Source organism: Gymnoscopelus braueri (genome assembly GCF_963280865.1).
Source record: "Gymnoscopelus braueri genome assembly, chromosome: 23".
NCBI classification, from domain to species: Eukaryota; Metazoa; Chordata; class Actinopteri; order Myctophiformes; family Myctophidae; genus Gymnoscopelus; species Gymnoscopelus braueri.
Genome location: NC_137625.1, coordinates 722,213 through 746,835, shown reverse-complemented (window position 1 = coordinate 746,835; position 24,623 = coordinate 722,213). Strand labels below are relative to the sequence as shown.

The 24,623-nt window shown below is 43.2% G+C and overlaps 1 protein-coding gene across 1 annotated transcript in view; it reads right to left on the bottom strand.

The window, feature by feature from the left end:
• rassf3 (Ras association domain family member 3) overlaps window positions 1–24,623 on the bottom strand; it is an 85,023-nt gene that overhangs the window by 3,308 nt on the left and 57,092 nt on the right. Inside the window, exons 5-6 of the mRNA XM_080420703.1 lie at window positions 1,965–2,072; window positions 809–985 (exon numbers count right to left, since the gene is read on the bottom strand). Coding sequence (XP_080276829.1) covers window positions 809–985; window positions 1,965–2,072 — 285 coding nt within the window. The remainder of the gene's footprint in view (window positions 1–808; window positions 986–1,964; window positions 2,073–24,623) is intronic.

The window sequence follows — 24,623 nt, the reverse complement described above, 5'->3', positions numbered from 1 at the left end:
GAAAGCCTAATGGCTTGTTTCAATCAGGGTTCTCTGTACTTCATAGAGACATTAGATGACAGACAGAGGAGCGTGTTGGAGCGTGTTTTAGGGACGTAGACGGGTCAATATAACTATATTACTAATATTGGGGCGGCAGTGGTTCAAGGGTTGAGCGTCTGGATAGGAACCCTGAGGTTCCTATCCAGTATGATCGTATGATAGTATGATCCTATGAGCAAGACTCTGAACCCCTAATCGCTCCTGATGAGCAGGTTGGTGCCTTGTATGGTTTCCTCCTCCATCGGTGTGTGTGTGTGTGTGTGTGTGTGTGTGTGTGTGTGTGTGTGTGTGTGTGTGTGTGTGTGTGTGTCTATGTAAAGCGCTTTGTATAACAGTGCTATATAAATGCACCATTTACCATGTATTACTAGCTTGTAGATCTGCTATTTTTGAAAAATCGTGATCATTTTTGCTAATCTTTGAATATATATTTTTTAACTAAAATATTTTCTTCTAGGGGTCCCTGGAACAACACATTTTGAGATGAGGGGTCCCTGGCCAAATACATATGTTGTCCATGCCCCCCACCCAGGACCCCACTTTGAGAAGTGCTGTTTTAGGGAAGAGAGAAGAGTCTGGGGTGTGTGTGTGTGTGTGTGTGTGTGTAGCAGTGAGTGTGTACCTGTCTGACAGTGTTAGTAGAGCTGATATGCAGTGTGTGTGTGTGGTGTGTAGCAGTGAGTGTGTACCTGTCTGACAGTGTTAGTAGAGCTGATATGCAGTGTGTGTGTGTGTGTGTGTGTGGTGTGTAGCAGTGAGTGTGTACCTGTCTGACAGTGTTAGTAGAGCTGATATGCAGTGTGTTTGTTGCTCCTCTGGGCAGGTAGAAGGCCTCCTCGCCCGCTGAGGCCCGGGAGCCGGCGGTTCGAGCCCCGCGCACCGTCACCGGCCTCCGCAGCTCCAGCTGCACCTTGATGAAGCCTGTGTACACACCGCTGGGGCTCTGCCACACACACACACACACACACACACACACACACACACACACACACACACACACACACACACACACACACACACACACACACACACACACACACACACACACACACACACACACACACACACACACACACACACACACACACACGACAGAAGACAAAGAGTGACTTGTGTTTCCACTGATGAAATGATAAAGTGACACAAAGAAATGACAGAACAATACAGACAGACAGACAGACAGACAGACAGACAGATGCTATCAGACCAACCCAACCTGAGCCACCAAATCTTTGGGGAACATTAGCGGAAAAATAGCAGATCTACAAGCTAAATAACAGATCAACTAAATAGTTGATCATAGTAAAAAGCCTTTGTTCCAGGGACCCCCATCTCAAAAAGCTTTGTTCCAGGGACCCCCATCTCAAAAAGCTTTGTTCCAGGGACCCCCATCTCAAAAAGCTTTGTTCCAGGGACCCCCATCTCAAAAAGCTTTGTTCCAGGGACCCCCATCTCAAAAAGCTTTATTCCAGGGACCCCCATCTCAAAAAGCTTTGTTCCAGGGACCAGAAGGAAAGAATTGAGTTACAAATGTTCGCTTTAAAATATATATATATATATATATATATATATATATATATATATATATATATATATATATATATATATATATATATATATATATATATATATATATATATATAGAGAACGATTTGCACAAATCTTTCACAATGAAAAGAAAATAGATCTACAAGTACTATGAGCTTGTAGATCAGCTATTTTTTAATAGCCAAATAAATCTTAAAAATGACAGTTCCAGGTCTTAATGGGTTAATGGGTGTGTGCGTGGTGTGTACCTGTCTGTGTTAGTAGAGCTGATATGCAGTGTGTGTGTGTGTGTGTGTGTGTGTGTGTGTGTGTGTGTGTGTGCGTGTGTGTGTGTGTGCGTGTGTGCGCGCGTGTGTGTGTGTGTGTGTGTGTACCAGGGTCATCTTCAGGTGGTCTCGGGTCAGAGAGTTGTAGAGGTCAACCTTCTGTCTGATCTCCTCTCTGCTCAGCTGAGTCCTCAGCTCTCTCTCCTTCTCTACATCCTGGTAGAGAGACATAGAGGGACAGAGAGAGAGAGAGAGGGGAGGGAGAGAGAGAGAGAGAGAGACAGAGAGAGAGAGAGAGAGAGAGACAGAGAGAGAGAGCGAGAGGGGGAGAGAGACAGACAGACAGACAGACAGACAGACAGACAGGTCAGATAGGATGAAGGTCAGTAGAATCATCCTATCGAACTATATTGTGACATCACTGCCACTAGAGGGCGCAAGGAGTAAAAGTACTGTACTTAAGTACAGTACTTGAGTACTTAGTTACTTTACACCACTATGAGGTTTCTTTCTACCTGACAGAGACCATGTATAACATGATATGATAATGTGTGTGTGTGTCATTACACTACAGTGTGTGTGTGTGTGTGTGTGTGTGTTTCCCCAGAGCACTGTGTTCTTACATGGGCATAACACTGCTCTGCTGCACACACACACACACACACACACAGTCCAGGGCTAGCTCTCGGAGGCACACACACCCTTATATGGATAACACTCACGGCATGCAGGAGAGACTAGGTGCCAGGGTAACACACACACACACACACACACACACACACACACAGTGTTGAAATCCACGTTCTACTCTGCCAAGTATCTCAGAGATGGAGCTAGAATGCCAGGTCAGAGTGTGTGGTGTGTGTGTGTGTGTGTGTGTGTGTGTGTGTGTGTGTGTGTGTGTGTGTGTGTGTGTGTGTGTTGTTCAGTAAATGGTACATGGTGCATTTTTTTATCCAAAGCGCTATACATAGATTGTGCATTACATTCACACACACACACACACACACACACACACACACACACACACACACACACACACACACACAAGGAAACCATGCAAGGCACCAACCTGCTCATCAGGAGTAATTAGGGGTTCAGTGTCTTGCTCAAGGACACTTCTACACTAACTCTGGGGGAGAGGAGACCCCCAGCCCGGGATCCAACTGGGAACCTTGTGGTTTACAGTTCTCTCTACCTGAGCCACTCTACCCCTGATCCACTGCCCCCCCCCACTGCTGTGTGTCTGTGCTGGCTAAGTTTAGTTTACTTCCTACCTGAAAGCCCTCTGGAACATGGCGACTTCACATAGGAGAGATTGATGATAAAAACAAATCTATATATAGATAAATGAGCTATTAAATAACAAACTGTGCAGCACAAAGTATATATGTTACAGGTAAATTGGCATTCCAGGTAAAGTGGCAGTTGGGGCAAACCATAGAGGGACAAACGCAGTCCCCACAACATCATTTACGATTCTGTGCCTATCGGTACATAACTCAGACGGCGCTTAGTCGACTAGCAGACCATCGGCCGGTCGTCCCGGGCACTCGCGCCTCCGTCATGTTCCAAAACTATACTTTATCGGCGAAAAAAAGTAGTCCGCGGTTGTTTGAAAAAGTACCCCAAGCGGGAGTCGAACCCAGACTCCCTGTGGTAGTGGATGTCCAATGATTATCGAAGTGCGCCACTGAGGCCGGTGCCGAGATTGGGCCGTCGTCGTCCTCGCATCAAAGCCCCGCCTCGCAGCCCCGCCCCGCGCCTAAAAACAAGCGCTCCCCTTCCAATTTACCTGGAATGCCAATTTACCTGTGACATATATACATATCCTGTGACATATATACATATCCTGTGACATATATACATATCCTGTGACATATATACATATCCTGTGACATATATACATATCCTGTGACATATATACATATCCTGTGACATATATACATATCCTGTGACATATATACATATCCTGTGACATATATACATATCCTGTGACATATATACATATCCTGTGACATATATACATATCCTGTGACATATATACATATCCACAAACCTGTGACCGGCAGCGGTTCTGGTAGGAGACACAAAGAGTCTCCTTTGTGTCTCCTACCGGAACCGCTGCCTACCGGTCCGCTGGTCATCACATTATTGGCTTATGAATGAGACAAAAACTAAACATATCCATGAATTCAAGTCTCCATGGGGTGACTCATACCTTTAACCAACTGTAGGGTTGAATCCTGTGTCAATCTAAATAAATACATCCTAAAACTAAATGAATTCATGACAAGACAAGCATCACCGGCTGAATAAACTAGAAAAACTCATTTCAACTTCTTCAGAAATGGACAGAGTTCATTCATCTAACACACAGGAATGCAACTAGAACTCTCACTTTCATTACACTGTGTGTCAATACATAACTAACAGCATGTTTCAGCAAGACACACACACACACACACACACACACACACACACACACACACACACACACACACACACACACACACACACACACATTTCAGCAGAGTGAAATTATAGTTCACACTGACTATAAAAAGTATAAAAACATAGTTTATAAAAGTGCTCCTAAGTCACATGGACAGCAGGGCTGGTGTCACCATAAAGACTTTATACTGGAACATTAATTGTCGCTCAAATCATTAATAATGATGATTTAATTGTGTTTCTGTTGTTTGGTTTGAAGCACAAATAACTTACATAACTTAATGTTTGAAAATATATGAACATTTTTCAACATGGAAATCATTATGACGATTATGCAAAACATACGTGTGATTATCTCAATAACATATATATATATTAATACATGTGACATACATGTTGAACCATAGAGTTATGGTTATATTCATAGAGCTCAGTGACGGTACACACAGGGTTAAATACAGGAGGAGCATGTAAACAAACATGATGTCATCTTCCTATTTATACCAGAGAGAGAGAGAGAGAGAGAGAGAGAGAGAGAGAGAGAGAGAGAGAGAGAGAGAGAGAGAGAGAGAGAGAGAGAGAGAGAGACAGAGAGAGAGACAGAGAGAGAGACAGAGACAGACAGAGACAGAGACAGAGACAGAGACAGAGACAGAGACAGAGAAAGAGAAAGAGAAACAGAGAGACACAGAGACAGAGACAGAGAAAGAGAAAGAGAAACAGAGACAGAGACAGAGACAGAGACAGAGACAGAGAAAGAGAAACAGAGACAGAGACAGAGACAGAGACAGAGACAGAGAAAGAGAAACAGAGAGACACAGAGACAGACAGAGACAGAGAGAGAGACAGAGACAGAGACAGAGAAAGAGAAAGAGAAACAGAGAGACACAGAGACAGAGACAGAGACAGAGAAAGAGAAACAGAGAGACACAGAGACAGAGACAGAGACAGAGAAAGAGAAACAGAGAGACACAGAGACAGAGACAGAGACAGAGACAGAGAGAGAGACAGAGACAGAGACAGAGAAAGAGAAACAGAGAGACACAGAGACAGAGACAGAGAAAGAGAAACAGAGAGACACAGAGACAGAGACAGAGAAAGAGAAACAGAGAGACACAGAGACAGAGACAGAGAAAGAGAAACAGAGAGAGACAGAGAGCAAGACATAGTGAAAGAGAGAGAGAGAGAGACAGAGAGAGAGACAGAGAGAGAGACAGAGAGAGACTTTACACAAAGTGAATATAAAACATGTAAATACTGTGTCAACAGTTTGTAAAGTTTATACCAGGCTAAACTCTCCTATATGGATGTAGAACTATGTCTGACAGAACATGCTATTAGTTTTTAATATAGTTTTGGTAAGATAGTCTTCCCTCTAAGTTGCATCGTAACAAAACTCTGTTTACACTTTTATCTTATTTCTATTCCTATTTATTTGTACATTGCTTTGGCAATGTAAGTTTCATCATGTCAATAAAGATCCTTTGAAATGAAGAGAGAGAGAGAGAGGAGTGGAGCAGGAAGAATGCCTCGGCCATGAATGCTTGTCTGTGTGTGTGTGTGTGTGTGTGTGTGTGTGTTCTGTTCTGCTATAGGAGATATATTCTGCTATAGGAGATATATTCTGCTATAGGAGATCTGTTCTGCTATAGGAGATCTGTTCTGCTATAGGAGATCTGTTCTGCTATAGGAGATATATTCTGCTATAGGAGATATATTCTGCTATAGGAGATATATTCTGCTATAGGAGATCTGTTCTGCTATAGGAGATCTGTTCTGCTATAGGAGATATATTCTGCTATAGGAGATATATTCTGCTATAGGAGATCTGTTCTGCTATAGGAGATATATTCTGCTATAGGCAGGGATTAAAGCCAGAAAAAATCCCAAGACTGAAAAGGATTTTTAGATGGGGGGGGGGGGGGGTGCCTGAAAATCATTGTCAGACCGGGGGGGGGGGACGTTGTGAAAGGGGAAACCCCCGAACCTTGCATCGGTTTATAGTGATGGGCCGATACCACATTTCTTCAATTCGATACCGATATTTTTGGGGGCGATTTTCCGATACCGATACCGGAACCGGAAACAGAATCAAACCGGAAACGGGACCGGAAATTGCCATACCGGAACCGGAAATTGCGATAAACCGGAAACGGAAGTACCGGAACCGGAAATTGAGATAAACCGGAAGTACATGAAAAAGTATCGGTTTTTTTTAAGTATCGATACCAAACGATATTCAGACAATCGATCGATATATCGAAACAAGTATCGATATGCCCATCACTATAATTTACCCCTGTCCTAGAATAAGACAGGGACAGGGCTGCCAACTTTCAGAAATTTCTAAGAGTGAGACTTTAACTGTCGGGCGGCAAATTTTTTTTTAATAAATAATAAAGGCTGGTATTATAATATGTTACTCTCTACCTCCCCCTACAGACTGGTATTATACTATGTTACTCTCTACCTCCCCCTACAGGCTGGTATTATAATATGTTACTCTCTACCTCCCCCTACAGGCTGGTATTATAATATGTTACTCTCTACCTCCCCCTACAGGCTGGTATTATAATATGTTACTCTCTACCTCCCTCTACAGGCTGGTATTATAATATGTTACTCTCTACCTCCCCCTACAGACTGGTATTATACTATGTTACTCTCTACCTCCCCCTACAGGCTGGTATTATAATATGTTACTCTCTATCTCCCCCTACAGGCTGGTATTATAATATGTTACTCTCTACCTCCCTCTACAGGCTGGTATTATAATATGTTACTCTCTACCTCCCCCTACAGACTGGTATTATACTATGTTACTCTCTACCTCCCCCTACAGACTGGTATTATACTATGTTACTCTCTACCTCCCCCTACAGGCTGGTATTATAATATGTTACTCTCTACCTCCCCCTACAGGCTGGTATTATAATATGTTACTCTCTACCTCCCCCTACAGGCTGGTATTATAATATGTTACTCTCTACCTCCCTCTACAGGCTGGTATTATAATATGTTACTCTCTACCTCCCCCTACAGACTGGTATTATACTATGTTACTCTCTACCTCCCCCTACAGGCTGGTATTATAATATGTTACTCTCTATCTCCCCCTACAGGCTGGTATTATAATATGTTACTCTCTACCTCCCTCTACAGGCTGGTATTATAATATGTTACTCTCTACCTCCCCCTACAGACTGGTATTATACTATGTTACTCTCTAACTCCCCCTACAGGCTGGTATTATAATATGTTACTCTCTACCTCCCCCTACAGGCTGGTATTATAATATGTTACTCTCTACCTCCCCCTACAGGCTGGTATTATAATATGTTACTCTCTACTTCCCTCTACAGGCTGGTATTATAATATGTTACTCTCTACCTCCCCCTACAGACTGGTATTATACTATGTTACTCTCTACCTCCCCCTACAGGCTGGTATTATAATATGTTACTCTCTATCTCCCCCTACAGGCTGGTATTATAATATGTTACTCTCTACCTCCCTCTACAGGCTGGTATTATAATAAGTTACTCTCTACCTCCCCCTACAGACTGGTATTATACTATGTTACTCTCTACCTCCCCCTACAGGCTGGTATTATAATATGTTACTCTCTACCTCCCCCTACAGGCTGGTATTATAATGTGACTCTCTACCTCCCCCTACAGGCTGGTATTATAATGTTACACTCTACCTCCCCTTACAGGCTGGTATTATAATGTTACTCTCTACCTCCCCCTACAGGCTGGTATTATAATTTTACTCTCTACCTCCCCTTACAGGCTGGTATTATAATGTTACTCTCTACCTCCCCCTACAGGCTGGTATTATAATGTGACTCTCTACCTCCCCCTACAGGCTGGTAGGGCCTGTAATAAAGGCCAATCAAAAAGAAGGCCATCAAATAAAACGAAGATTTTTTTAAGTCCACGGAAATAATGAATTTAACTTGAAGGTTAAGGATGATTTAATTGTAATATAGTACAAGAATAGTGTAACTACTGTATCTGTAAAATATAACCCATTTATTTCATAAAATTATGTATTGGGTTATAGCCTATTTGTCTCAATATTTGTCACATTCAGCCCTGGACTTCACTAGGGGTCACATTAATCACATTAGAATCACAGATTAGAGATTTTCTGTATTTTCCCCTATTTTCTGTATTTTTCACTATTTAAAATATATAGTATTTCTTAATTTTTAATAATTATAGCTCGTAGATTGGCTTTTTTCACCATTAGAAATTGTTTTAAAATAAAAGGTAAACAGTTTTCCCAACCGACAGAGAGTCAGAGACAATATTTTGCCTATATATGGTTCTGTATTAGTGTATGAGTCAGTTTTAGCAGATTTCATTCTAATTGGCTACTGTAGACTGCCTATGAATTTCATGGGCCTGGGTAGGGCCACCTGGCCTGGCGGATATCTGCCCTGTTGCGCAGCAGCACGTCAGCAAGTGAAGGAAATGAATAAATACAAATAAACATAATGTTTTGATGGATAAATGCAAATGATTAAATCATATATATATCTTCGCTGTCAGGCCGAAACCTTGTATTTCCATATTTCAACTTTATGTTTTTTCATAAATGAATGCCTTACTTCAGCGGTTCTCAAACTGGGGTCCGGGGACCCCCAGGGGTCCTTGAGGAGTTACATGACTTTAACTATGAGAGTGTTCCATTTGTACACTCTCAGAGTTAGGATTTCTTAGTATAGATTGGGGTCCCAGAGATAGCAAAGAGGTATCACATGGGGGTCCGTGGCCTAATGCTTATTAAACTGGGGGTCCATGAAATTAAAAAGTATGGGAACCACTGCCCTACTTCATCATACAAGAGTGTCACACTATAAGAGTAAAAATAGCCGATCTACAAACTCCCAACATGCCGAGATATGATGTGTTGTGAGCTTGTAGATCAGCTATTTTCACAAATTACAATTTCCTATAGTATTGTTTGTTGATTACTTTTCATGCAGTAATGCTATTTTATATTTCATTTCTTCCTTCTTTTTTTTGTATTAAAAAGGTCTTTAAAAAAATTGTCACTTTACTGTCATCTGGGGACCCCCCCCAAACAAAAAAATTACGTGGGGACCCCCCTGGGCCTTGTGGGTCCCGACACACAGGTTGAGAACCAGTGATTTGACTAACACTGCTAGTCACGGTTTGTTGTTAAAGTTTGCTGTCAATGACAGTCACATCAGAGCCTTCATTCACAACCAACGCCTCCATGATTTATGCTCGACTGACCGGTACGGCGCTACCACAGGTGGGAGTATAAACACAACAGTGCAATGCATGGTGGATAAACCTCCCCGCCTCCTGCCTTGAAAACCAATCATGATACCGTCACAAATGAAACACCGCCCAGAGTTTTGGCATTGACACCTGTATGGGTGATTTTTTTGTGAGTGACAAATAAATCCTCTCTGATTGGCAAACATAGCAATTGTTCCGCTGCTTATTTTAATGCAAGTGAACGTAAGCTAAGCATACGTTTATTGTCAATTACTGCTCCCTTCCCTGCAACAAATAATTATATCCTACCTGTTACGTGGTGTAATCCACTTTCGATTAAAAACAACAGTGTATTCCATTGTTCCTGTGATTTCATCGTTTGGACACTGCCACCATCCATACAGAGTAAAATCCATAACTTCAGCGGTAAATCCGTGCTACTTTAAGTCAGAATGAACGGAGCACAACTAACACAACTAACATTTCATGCCGTAAAAATAGCAGATCTACAAGCTCACAACGCGTCCCGTTCGTGATGCGTTGTGAGCGTTGGGAATGGAGCACTTAATGCATGCCGTAAACATAGCAGATCTACAAGCTCACAACGCGTACCGTTCGTGACCTGTTGTGAGCTTGTAGGTCTGCTATTTACCGCGCACGACACCGCCACACAGCTAAGTATATTGCTGAGGGCTAAACACGGTGTCGGGTTACAGGGGTTGTGACGCAGCACCAACGCAGCACTCTGAGCAGCTGATATTTATCGCTGGTGATGGATTATTTTTTAATTCTATGGGATGGTGGATGCTTTGTAATTTGGAGATCATTTTGAATAGCAAGTAGGCTACATTTTGATGACTTCGGTCATGTCATTTACACCGCGGGCATATACACATACCCCCCCACCCACTTTTTTTTTTTTTTTTTGCAGATCTGCACAGATCTCATAAATGACCCCTAAAAAATCCTCACGACGGAAATCCGTCGCCACGACGGAGAACTTTAATCCATGGCTATAGGAGATATGTTCTGCTATAGGAGATCTGTTCTGCTATAGGAGATCTGTTCTGCTATAGGAGATATATTCTGCTATAGGAGATCTGTTCTGCTATAGGAGATCTGTTCTGCTATAGGAGATATATTCTGCTATAGGAGATATATTCTGCTATAGGAGATCTGTTCTGCTATAGGAGATCTGTTCTGCTATAGGAGATATATTCTGCTATAGGAGATCTGTTCTGCTATAGGAGATCTGTTCTGCTATAGGAGATCTGTTCTGCTATAGGAGATCTGTTCTGCTATAGGAGATCTGTTGTGCTATAGGAGATCTGTTCTGCTATAGGAGATCTGTTCTGCTATAGGAGATATATTCTGCTATAGGAGATATATTCTGCTATAGGAGATCTGTTCTGCTATAGGAGATCTGTTCTGCTATAGGAGATCTGTTCTGCTATAGGAGATCTGTTCTGCTATAGGAGATCTGTTCTGCTATAGGAGATCTGTTCTGCTATAGGAGATCTGTTCTGCTATAGGAGATCTGTTCAGCTATAGGAGCTCTGTTCTGCTATAGGAGATCTGTTCTGCTATAGGAGATCTGTTCTGCTATAGGAGATCTGTTATTGCAGCAATAAGACTACATCTCCTCATCTGGTTGGCTCCATCAGGCTGATCAGGCTGTTTAGGATGAGGGATGCAAGCCATGGACTCTGTAGTAGTGTTTGCTCTGTACGTTGTTTATATTGTAGGTTGACTATGCTTAGACGCCTATTTTAGATGTTTTGTATTATTATTATTATTATAATGTGTTTTTATTGATGTCTCTATGAGAGTTGCTGTAACACCTTAATTTCCCCTCGGGGATGAATAAAGTACCTACCTTACCTACCTAATGATCAAACTCATTTCATTTCATCCACTAAAACTACACGTTGTGAGCTTGTAGATCTGCTACTTTCTTCACACAGCTCAGTATAAATCGGGCATTACGTCACGGCACACCGCCAACATGAACTGTAGGCGAATAAAATCAACTGTAGATTTTGTCCACTAGAATCTAGAGGAAAACTAAAACATTTCCATGTAAACTAGATATGACTAAAACTACATGGATTTTTATTCAAAAGACTATGACTAACACACACAAACACACACACACACACACACACAATCCTGACCCTATAATTGCAACCTTACAAAGCCTGACTTATACTTATAACTGCATGGCGGTATCTCACGCCCCAAAATAGCCGATCTACAAGCTCACACAAACGTTGCAGCGCGACGCGTTGTGTGACCTTGTAAGATGGGCTATTTTCCCCCAACGCGAGTGTAAAACCAGGCTGAACCCTGAACCTTAACACTCCCTTGAGAACAGAGCATTCACTCTTCTTCCTCTCTCTGTGAGGACGTCTGCCCAGAATAAAGACATGTTTTAAGGTCACAGCTCAAAGTCTTTGTAAAAAAGATTTTGGAAAATAGCCGATCTACAAGCTCACAATGTGTTGCATCACAACACACACGTGTTGTGGGCTTGTAGAGATGGGCTAGAGATCTCGGTGCAGTGCTTTAGTGAATGTGTGCTGATGGTACCAACAGTAAACTGATTCACAAAACCTTTCATGTTGTACCGTTGGCTCTACAGCGGCTATACAGCTCTGACAAGCATGTTTACCCTATACTATGAGACACACACACACACACACACACACACACACACACACACACACACACACACACACACACACACACACACACACACACACACACACACACACACACACACACACACACACACACACACACACACACACACACACACACACACACACACACACACTTGGGGGTCATATCAATTTGGGGGTCCTTGACATGTAAAGGTTTGAAAACCACCGATATAGAATACAACAGAACAGAACAGCATAAACGACGGGGTCCATCTCTACCACCCAGTAAAGACTAAAAGGTTTTATTTATCTTTATATCTCACATTTCTTTGTTTAGTTTGTCTTGTCGTTGCCCAACAGACTCAGTGTGTGAGCATGGTGAGGGTTTACAGTCACAGATCACTTCAGGTCTCATTGTTCTACTGTTGCGTAAAAAGCTCTTGCATAATAAACAGTCTGGGAACAGTAGATATTACAATATACTGTATCTTTAACCATTTAACCCATTAAGACCTGAGGCCGCTTCTAAACATTTTCAAAATCCTAACAGTTTTTCAAAAATAGCAGATCTACAAGCTCATAGCGCGGCACTCGGCGCCGCGCTATGAGCTTGTAGATCTGCTATTTTTTAATAGCCAAAGAAATCTAAAGATGCGTCTTAATAGGTTAAAAGAAAGACTAGCGCAGAAAAGCAGAGCTGCACATTTAGAAGTTAAGACGAGGAGGATTTCTGCTGTAACTTTTTAGAGACGCAACCCAGGAAACAAACACACACACACACACACATGAATGGACATGTACACATGAATCATAGTGTGTTCAGTCACAACAAAGCCAAATAACACACATTATAGAAGATGGATCCTCTCATCCTGAAGCATAACTCATGTTATTACACAACCCTGGTGTGTGTGTGTGTGTGTGTGTGTGTGTGTGTGTGTGTGTGTGTGTGTGTGTGTGTGTGTGTGTGTGTGTGTGTGTGTGTGTGTGTGGGGGTGCATTATGGAACTTCAGTGTTTTGTTCTAGAGAAGTTTCTTTATAGAGAAGTTATAAGTGTGTGGGAGGGGGGGGGTAAAAAAAAGTGAAAAGATTTTTCAAATGAATAAAGTTTTCAAATAATTGTAGTGGAGTAAAAGTACAATATTTGCCTCTGAGATGTAGTGGAGTAGAAGTAAAAGAATAGACAATTGTAAATTGTGTGTAAATAAATCAAACCTACAGTACTTTACTGTGTCTGTGTGTCCAACATTTATAGGGAGCAAACTCAGACAGCCTGTCTACCTGCTCAACTACAGCCTGTCTACCTGCTCAGCTACAGCCTGTCTACCTGCTCAGCTACAGCCTGTCTACCTGCTCAACTACAGCCTGTCTACCTGCTCAGCTACAGCCTGTCTACCTGCTCAACTACAGCCTGTCTACCTGCTCAGCTACAGCCTGTCTACCTGCTCAACTACAGCCTGTCTACCTGCTCAGCTACAGCCTGTCTACCTGCTCAGCTACAGCCTGTCTACCTGCTCAGCTACAGCCTGTCTACCTGCTCAACTACAGCCTGTCTACCTGCTCAACTACAGCCTGTCTACCTGCTCAGAGACAGCCTGTCTACCTGCTCAACTACAGCCTGTCTACCTGCTCAACTACAGCCTGTCTACCTGCTCAACTACATCCTGTCTACCTGCTCAGAGACAGCCTGTCTACCTGCTCAGCTACAGCCTGTCTACCTGCTCAACTACAGCCTGTCTACCTGCTCAACTACAGCCTGTCTACCTGCTCAGCTACAGCCTGTCTACCTGCTCAACTACAGCCTGTCTACCTGCTCAACTACAGCCTGTCTACCTGCTCAGCTACAGCCTGTCTACCTGCTCAGCTACAGCCTGTCTACCTGCTCAACTACAGCCTGTCTACCTGCTCAACTACAGCCTGTCTACCTGCTCAGCTACAGCCTGTCTACCTGCTCAACTACAGCCTGTCTACCTGCTCAACTACAGCCTGTCTACCTGCTCAACTACAGCCTGTCTACCTGCTCAGCTACAGCCTGTCTACCTGCTCAGCTACAGCCTGTCTACCTGCTCAACTACAGCCTGTCTACCTGCTCAACTACAGCCTGTCTACCTGCTCAGACAGCCTGTCTACCTGCTCAGCTACAGCCTGTCTATCTGCTCAACTACAGCCTGTCTACCTGCTCAACTACAGCCTGTCTACCTGCTCAACTACAGCCTGTCTACCTGCTCAACTACAGCCTGTCTACCTGCTCAGACAGCCTGTCTACCTGCTCAACTACAGCCTGTCTACCTGCTCAGCTATGATAACATAGTGTTCCCTAAAGGAAGCAAACGGATCATTCAGTAGTTATTGCTCTTTTTATACTTCACCCTGTGTTCAATTATCAATGTTCACTGATACAACTCAACACATACATACACCAGCTGGACCAGACAGATCTCTGAAAATGGGGCCTGCTAGAGGAAACACTATACCTGTGTGTGTTGGGGTGGGGGGGTGGTAGAGAGACCTACAGACATAAAGAACAACATTACAGGACAGAGAGAGAGAGGAAGGGACACTCCTTCTTTAGCTTCCTCCCACACTGTAGACACAGGGTCAAGGTCCTGTGTGTGATGTTGTCATGCCAGTCCAACAGCTACAATGGAAAATCCCTTTAAAATCTCTCTCTCTCTCTCTCTCTCTCTCTCTCTCTCTCTCTCTGTGATGACTCATTACATCATTAACACTGTGTCAGCTTATTTAGCCTGCCTGTGTGTGAGTGACCAGCTAATGGCACAGCGAACATTTTCAACTCCTATCTGTGCTTCTGGGGGTCCCTGGAACAACATATGTTGAGATGGGGGTCCCTGGAACAACATATTTTGAGATGGGGGTCCCTGGAACAACATATTTTGAGATGGGGGTCCCTGGAACAACATATTTTGAGATGGGGGTCCTTGACATGTAAAAGTTGGAGGATATAGCAACATACTTTTAGACATTTTTAGATATGCATTTGTTCGTGGACCCTAGGGTGCATCAAAATGCAATGCAAAAAAATTAATCTAAAAATATCAAACTGTTAGGTGTTGCATTTTGTTCCAATGTCTATACAAATGATGTGTGCAACGTTTGGGGAACATTCATTCAGATTTAGAGGTGCAACGCAGCATGTCAAATTTAGCTATTTTGCCAAAAAGTGCCATTTTGCGTGCTTTTTGAACTCCCATTTCTTGATAACATAACATGGCAATTTCTCAAAAATACAACAAATAGTTATTGAGAAGATGTTTCTGAAAAGAGCAAAATGTGTTTATTTAAGAAGAAACATTGACATTTTCATTGAACATCACTGAAAAATGTTAGAAAATTCTTAACATTTTAACAAAAACGAAAAAACACTGTGTTCAGCTTGCGTTTGCAGCAGCGAAGATTGGGCTGTTCACAGTGGTCTTGCTCAACTGCCTGCAGATTCTGCAGATGTTGCTCACTCTTGGCTGCTGCCACAAAGTCTGTTGTGAGTTTGACTCCACGCTCGGCACAGTCATTCATAATGTTGATGGCACGCACATTCACCACACCTGCCTGGAATGATGCGCTGTCTGGTAGCCCAATCCTCTACATTGAGTGAGAGAAATTCTGGATCGATGTGCAGCTGGTGCATACCGAACCAGCAGTCTGGTTTGGCGAGGTCGGCCAACCTGGTGGTCGGCAAGAGGACTGGAAGCTTTGGCTTGCCGAAACCAGTGCCAAAGCGCTGCTTTGGGGCTTGCATGGGAAGATCATCTAGCTTGTGCTCCAAGATGGCATCCGCAAGTGCACAACGCAACTGGCACCTTGGTGCTGAAGAGTGCCAGGGGCAGCACGTGCACCGGTCAGGTACCTGAGGTGCCTCTTCAGCGCTTTTATGGCTGATGTTGCAATGCCCTCGTCAACAGACGTGTAGGTTGTGGTAGAGTTTGGGGTCATTCTATGCGGCATCTACGGCTGTGTCACAGGTCAGCCACCATGTTGCATAGATGTGCGCAATGAAGTTGGCAAACGCCCGAATCTTCGGCACCTACTGCCATGTGGTGATGGTGCCCTGGGGAAGCAAGGCGATATGCTGCTCCATCAAAGACAGCTTGAGAGGGTAGAGGAGCTTGGCCATCCAGCCGCCTTGTGCAGAGCTCCTGACCATTGAAAGTATACTGCAGTCTGTGCTGCTTCATCTGCACCCAGATAGACAAGACACAGCTGCACAAACTTGTGGTAGTCGCCTCGCTTGTAGTCTATCACTGCTGCAGTACAGTGAGTTCAGCATGTAACTTGCCCAGTAACGGTTGTTCGGCATTGGCAGTAATGTAGCGGGACAATGGGCCACTGTAATTGTGCGGCAGCAAGTTCCAGTTGTCCTGCAACAAACAAGTAAACAAGGTAATCTCTGGTGAGCGTAACGTCTCCACCTTGAGATCAGTGAAAATGTGGCAGAGGAGCACCTCACCAATGTGATGCAGGCACCCGGACCAGAGCAGTGGTCTACCAAGTGAGAGCTGGATGGCAATGCATGCATGCTGCATCACAGCGTGTCAAATACCATGTTGATAACCTGGTCGGCACAGCACCAGCTCCTGCACTAGCTTGTATGTCAGCTCTCTGCACGCCTCGTCTTTCCTCTTTGTATATGCTGGCACACCAAGCAGTTTGAGCTGCTCCGCATCTCCAAACGCTCCTCCAACTGGCACACATTGCTGAACATCAGTGTCAACTTGCTGTCCCAGTGCAGGGTGCACATGGGAGATGGTGTCCACTGCTTGTGGTGTTCTTGTGCACTTGGCCGCGTGATCGATCTGCTGTTGCGTAGGATGCTGAAATATTTGCACAATTACCGCCCAACTCTGAACTTAAACGTGAAGGCAGCCTGCTGCATCGGTGTGATCTTCAACAGTGTAGCCAGTGACACGAGACTCGGCCGGCTGAGGATGTAGGGTGGAATGCAGGCTGTGGTGCCAGTCTTCTGTATCGCTATGCTCATCACTTTCGCTCTCCAACATCGCCATTCTGGACTTCACTGTCATTTCCTGCTGCTCCTTGGTAAAGCGTGCCTACCGGGCATCTCCCAAAAGTACAACTCATATGAAAATATCCTTAATAAAAGTACATCAACACAAAGAATAGAGAGTAGATTACCTCAATTGTCTTCAGGTAAAGGGTGGAGTCTTTTTGCCTCACAGCATTGTGCTTCGTTAGCATTAGAATTGTCCTCGATTCTCTCAGGTTAGCATGGCTACCAAATAAGCATTATGTTGAATGTTGAAATGAAAGTTGTAGCTAGAGTGCATTATGCACGTGTGTTGGTGATGGCAGTAATATTAAATTAGATTATAAAAATAAAAAAATAATAAACATACATAGTATGCTGGTTACCCCCTTTTGCCATAAAAGCTGATGGCCGTTGCACCTCTAAATCACCTCGTATTGCAAAAATATTTTGCATATGTTGTAATAACATGCATTGGAACACTTTTATCACATTAACAGATCAGCAGGTTAAAATTGTATTTTTTGATGCACCCTAGTGGACCCCCATCTCAAAATGTTTTTTCTAGGGACCCCCATCTCAAAATATATTGTTCTAGGGACCCCCGTCTCAAAATATATTGTTCTAGGGACCCCCATCTCAAAATATATTGTTCTAGGGACCCCCATCTCAAAATATATTGTTCTAGGGACCCCCAGAAACAATGATTTGAGTTACAAATGTTCGCTTTAAAAAATATGCAAATATATATTCAAAGATTTGCAAACATTTTCACGATTTCTCAAAAATAGCAGATCTAAAATCAAAATCAAAGATCAAAAATCATCATAAAGTCAAAGATCAAAAATAGCAGATCTACAAGCTGTGCCGCGCTATGAGCTTGTAGATCTGCTATTTTCGAAAGATCGTGAAACATTTAAAAAAATAAAACTGTTAGGATTTAGCAGACGTTTGTAGAATCCCCAGAAAAAATATATATATATTCAAAGATTTGCACACATTTTCAAGATTTAAAAAAGATCTACATGCTATGAGCTTGTAGATCTGCTATTTTTGAATAGCCAAAAGTGTAAAATAATGCTTTTTAGCTCAAATCTAAAAATGTACACAGATTCTTTCCCGGTCTTAAAGGGTTAATGTTCGTGTAGATCTATAAACAAACATAAAGCTCTATAAGACCATAATGATGTTTAATAAACACTCTTCAGTGTTCAGCTGAGTTTGGTGACGTCTTTTAGAGACTTTATGGATCAGATATGGATCTACATATAAAGCCATTAAGGAGGACAAACGGATCCAATGTTTACCTACAACATGTCTGTCTGTGAAGAAACAAGGACTTCAATCTATAGTAAATATGATGCTCTGTGAACCAGACGAGAGAAAGGGTTTATTTACCACATTTCACACAGAAATACACACAGATACCAGCCGTGTTGGTATTACTCAGGAAGAAATAGGGATGCAAATTATCAATGAATTCATTCATTGATAGTTGATTACTTTATTGATCAATTAATCAATTAATAATTAATTAAATAATGATTGGAGGGGGTGTAAACCATTACATTACAGTCATTTATCAGACGCTTTTATCCAAAGAGACTTATAATAAGTACATTCAACATAGATAGGGAACAAAACTACTAATCACCAGAAGTCTGAAGTGCATTATCTTCTAAAACAAACAACTAAGAGTATACCTAGTGCTAAGGTAAAAGTGTAATATATCAGCTACCTACTGTCTTAAACAGATGAGACAAAATAGGAAAATCAAATGAGCACGAGCTAAAACAAATAAGTCTATCAAATAAACAAGATCCAATAAAACAATACAATAATAAAACAAGAGTTCCTACAACTAGTTAACAACAAGTAGGCCACACTGGAAGGGGACAACCCCACACACACACACACACACACACACACACACACACACACACACACACACACACACACACACACACACACACACACACACACACACACACACACACACACACACACACACACACACACACACACACACACACACACACACGTCCCAACAGACAGAGCACATCATCCAGATTATAGTCTCTGCTTTGAAGTTTCCACAACAGCAGCAGTGATGCATCATGACCCTCCTATCTCTCCCCCTCTAGCCCCTCTACAGCTGTTCAGATACAGTTTGAGGCCAGCTTCACCCAGCTGATGGCTGCCCCCCCTGCAGAGGGGGGGGGGTAGTTAGGGTCTTTAGAGTCTTGCTCAGGGACACTTGGACACATGGCCTGGAATCTAAACCGACAACCAGGGCCTCTGTAACCATTGAGCTATAGCCCCGCCCCCACCATGACGCAGGTACCTTTAATTAACATATCACTACACACACACACACACACAGAGTCACACACACACACAGAGTCACACACACACACACACACAGAGTCACACACACACATTCTCTCCATGACGTCGGTGGGTGCTGTCAAAGGTTCACTAATCATGTTATACAACACAGCCTGTGTGTGTGTGTGTGTGTGTGTGTGTGTGTGTGTGTGTGTGTGTGTGTGTGTGTGTGTGTGTGTGTGTGTGTGTGTGTGTGAAACAGAGATGGTGAGTTTCCATTGGCTAGGCACCTTTCTGTTTCCTACATTTAAAAACATATATAAAGTATATTATTTCAAAAGATTTAAAAAAAAAAGTCCAAAAATGTCATAAATACATACATTTAGATAAGTTTAAGTAGTGAAAATAGCAGATCTACAAGCTCACAACATGGCGCCGAAGCGATGCGTCATGAGCTTGTAGATCTGCTATTTTCACTACTTTGGGTTCCCTATGAATTCCTCTGGAGCTAAACGTATGTGAATCACTGGGCTAGAGCAGTGGTCCTCAAACCTTTTCATCTCAAGGACCCCCGGCCCATAGTGATATGGATTTAGCCACAGACCCCCATCTGAAAATATTTTGTTCCAGGGACCCCCCCAGAGGAGAAGATTTGTGTTAAAAAATGCTAAATTATTCAAAACTTTTCAAAACACTTTCAAGATTTAAAAAAAATGTTCATAAATAGCAGATGTACAAGCTCGCTGCGAGCTTGTACATCTGCTATTTTTAAATGACCCCTCTGAGGACCCCTGGGGGTCCCCGGACCCCACTTTGAGAACCACTGGGCTAGAGGATAAAATAAAAAAAGTACTCACATTTTTTACTTAAGTAAAAGTATCAATACTACCTCTGCAGTGCTCTATGCAGTCTGTCTCATTTCTCTACAGAAGTCATTGAATATGATGAAGGATTACTGTGATCATGGTAAAGCTCACATTTCATATCACTCACACACACACACACACACACACACACACACACACACACACACACACACACACACACAGTAACTTTCACATAAACTAAAACGTTTTCAAAAGCTTTAATTTTTTTTTTTATCAATTCATTGAAAATCGATAACTTTAATCCAGTGGTTTTCAACCTTTTTCGCGTCAAGGACCCCCATATTGACACATATTAGCCCACGGACCCCCATTTGAAAAGATATGCCAGGGACTCAACCATTTTAATTTCTTGGGGGTCCCAATCTACACTGTATCATCATCATTAGTGTTCATTTAACTCTGAGAGTGTACAAATGGACCCAAATGGACCCGTTTGGGTCCATTTGTACACTCTCAGAGTTACAGACCTGTAAGGGTCCATTTGGTTTCTAACTATTCATTTAGCTGGGGACCCCCTGGAACCCCCTCAAGGACCACTGGTTGAGAACCACTGCTTTAAATCGACTAAATGATTAACAGGAGTTAATGGATTGTAGATGAATTGTTAACATAGGCAGAGCTAAACGATCCAGAGTCTCTGATGAGGATCACATCATGTCAGAGAGGAAACAGCAAGAACAGGAAGATGGAACTTTGAACAAATACATATCAGGCTGCCTACTGCACACACACACACACAGTGTAGTAGTGTGTAGTGCTGATCTGTTGTGAATATAAACAGATGAAAGGCTGACTGGGAGGAGACCTTAAACACACGCCTACCTCACATGATGCTGAAACACACACACACACACACACACACACACAATGTTGTCTTTGCCAAACTGCCAACCTGCTGTCTCTTATTGAGCCTACTGAAGTGGTTATTATCACACACACACACACACACACACACACACAAAAAATGTCATCTGCACCGGCTCTCCCTTCAACCTCTCGACACATGCTTGTAGATCTGCTGTTTTTTGTGAAGGTTTTTAAAATAGTTTTAACCCTATAATGACAAAGCTCAAGCTTTAGGGAACATCAGGTTAAAAGAGGTTCACATTCCATATGGGTTTCCTTCAGCCTAATTACAGTGTGTGTGTGTGTGTGTGTGTGTGTGTGTGTGTGTGCGTGTGCGTGCGTGTGCGTGCGTGCGTGCGTGCGTGTGCACGTGCATGGGGGGGTGACAGAGGGGAAAACAGGATCCTTATGCAACCAGGTGTTACTGTACACACAGACCTGGTTTAATGTCTGTTAGAAGCAGTGTAGAGCCTTATAGAAGCTCCTCTGTGTTTAAAAGGGTTTTAATTACACCCTCCAGTCATGTGGTGGTGTGTGGGGGGGGGGGGGGGGGGGGACAGGTTGTCAGGACTTCAATAAGGACATCATGTCACTGAGTTCTTTATAAACATACTGTCTGTCCTACACTGTTCATTCTGCCCACTGACACTATGACCCAACATGTTGGTCTACTGCCTTTATACACTCTGCTGAACACTACATACATAACTAATATAAACTAAATACTAGAAAAAGTGCTCCTCGGAGCACAGGTCTCCGCCAGGTCAGGTAAGTTATTGTGGCCTCCTGGTGGCGCTATAATAGGCCAATGTGAAAAGGGTGGCATTTCTTCCGCGGCCTAGTGGGAATGTGCGTGCAAATTTTCACGGAAATCGCACGCCACGTTCATGATTTGAGACATTTTGTTCAAAACGGACCAATCCTGCAAACTTTGGAAGTCAACCTTAGTCAATCAGGACGGAATATGAAATATCGGACAGATGCGTCTTGATCACATGACTATAGAGATACTGTGTACCGATTTGTGTGATGTTTGGATAAAATCTGAAGGATTAATATCCAAAAATGTATTTGACATAAGTCGGCCTCCTGGTGGCGCTGTAAAAAGCAGATGTGAAAAATGCAGTGCAGATGTTTTTCCTTGGCCTCTAGGGAGTAGGCGTGCAAAGTTTCACGCAGATCGGTGCAGTTATAGTTAAAAATGCAAATCGACCTGTTATAGCGCCACCATGAGGCTGATGTGAAAAGTTTTAAGTGCCATTTCTTCCTCGGCCTAGTGGGAATGTGCGTGTGCAATTTTATGGAAATGGCAAGCTGCGTTCATGATTTGAGGCAGTTTGTTCAAAACGGACCAATCCTGCAAACTTTGGATGGTAACCTTAGCCAATGAGGATGGAATATGGGAAATCGGACAGATCAGGGTTGATCACATGACTATAGAGATACTGTGTACCGATTTGCATGAGGTTTGGTTAAAAGCTGTAGGAGTAATGGGAAAAAATGGGTTTTGCACAAATCGGCCTCCTGGTGGCGCTATAACAGGCCCATGTGAAAAATTTGAGGCAGAGGTTCTGAATTGGCATCCAGGGAGTGTGTGTGCACAGTTTCGCAGCGACCGGGCCAACGGTGCCGGAGATTTGGTGGTAACACACAGACAGGACGGACGGACGGACACACGGACGGACGGACGGACAGGGGCGAAAACATACTCTCTCGCCATGCCTTTCGGCCTGGCGGAGACAATAAACTAAGCTATGATGACTAAAAAAAACTAGATAAAATGTGGGAGGGACCAGTTAGACTAACTGGAGCATCAGATCATAGACATATAAAGGTAGACCCTCCTCTGGTTCTGAGGCGTCTGTATCCGGGGGGGAAGCAAGTGCGTCACAGAAGGGGGCGTTCGTTCACCGGACACGCCCCCGGTGTCCCGCCCCACTGTTTGGGAAACGGTGTTGAAGCAACACCAACCAAACCACAACAAACGTTGACACACACACACACACACACACACACACACACACACAGAGAACAGGACAGACTGGTGAGAGGCAGGAACTGAAACACAATGAAACGAGGAACTCACGTGAGGAGAGGAGAGGAGAGGAGAGGAGAGGAGAGATTGGAGGAGACAGTGTTGTTGTTCTGTAACTCTACCCTCACTCACAACTTCACTTCAACTCTGACTTAAATTAACGCTTTTAATCCATTCAGACAGGGAACACATCTGAGTCATTTTAAGGTTTATTTGCCTATTCAAAAACAGCAGATCTACAGAGTTTGTAGATCTACGTTTCGCTTCTCCGCGCCTCGCTGTTACAATGAACGTCTACAGCCTGCTAGAGAGAGCCCCGCACAGCGGCCAGACCAGGGGTCTTCAACGTTTTCAGGCCAAGGACCCCCTAGCTGAGAGAGAGATGAAGCAGGGACCCCCTACTCTATATTGTATACAATTGTGTTTCAGATTAAACGTTTTTAGTTTACTTGGTCTGCTCTTTTTTCACTCTACACCTATACCTCTTAGCCAAAAAATAGCAGATCTACAAGCTCTCAACGCCTCGCAGCGCGAGGCGTTGAGAGCTTGTAGATCTGCTATTTTTTGGCTTAAGTTTTCCTCAGAAAAAGGATGCTAGGGTTCAAGTGGTTAATGTAAAATAAAAAATCACACCCTGTGTGAAGTGGGCGGTGTCTTGCTAGCTAATCACAATACTGAATGGAGTCGATCAATCATGTATAAAAGATAAATACATTTATTGAAACACTCTTTATGATGGACGAAACCATAACTTGAAAAAAACCAATATTTGGTTTTTTTCAAGTTATGGTTGCTTATATAGGGCTATGCACATGTGTCATGTGACACTGGCCAATCACGGTCCTGAATAGATTGTGATTGGCCAATCACAGCGCAGGATAATTCTACAAATTTCCTGGGCCCAGATCACAGCGCAGGAAAATGTACATTTTTCCAAATCTCACTTATAGGGGCGGTTTCACCGCCCAAAAATCATATCACACAAAGATTTGGCGGACCCCCTGTAGTAACTCTGAGGACCCCCTAGGGGTCCCAGACCCCCTGTAGTAACTCTGAGGACCCCCTAGGGGTCCCGGACCCCCTGTTGAAGACCCCTGGTCTAGACAGAAGGGCCGCGCAGCGACCCTCACCTCTAGTCTGATACATTTTGTACCATTTGTTTTCACAAAATGGGGGGGGGGGGGCAGCTTAAGGGCTGTCAACACATCCTTATTAACACACACACACACACACACACACACACACACACACACAAGCTCTAAAGAACTCACTGTATAGAGAAAGGATGACAGA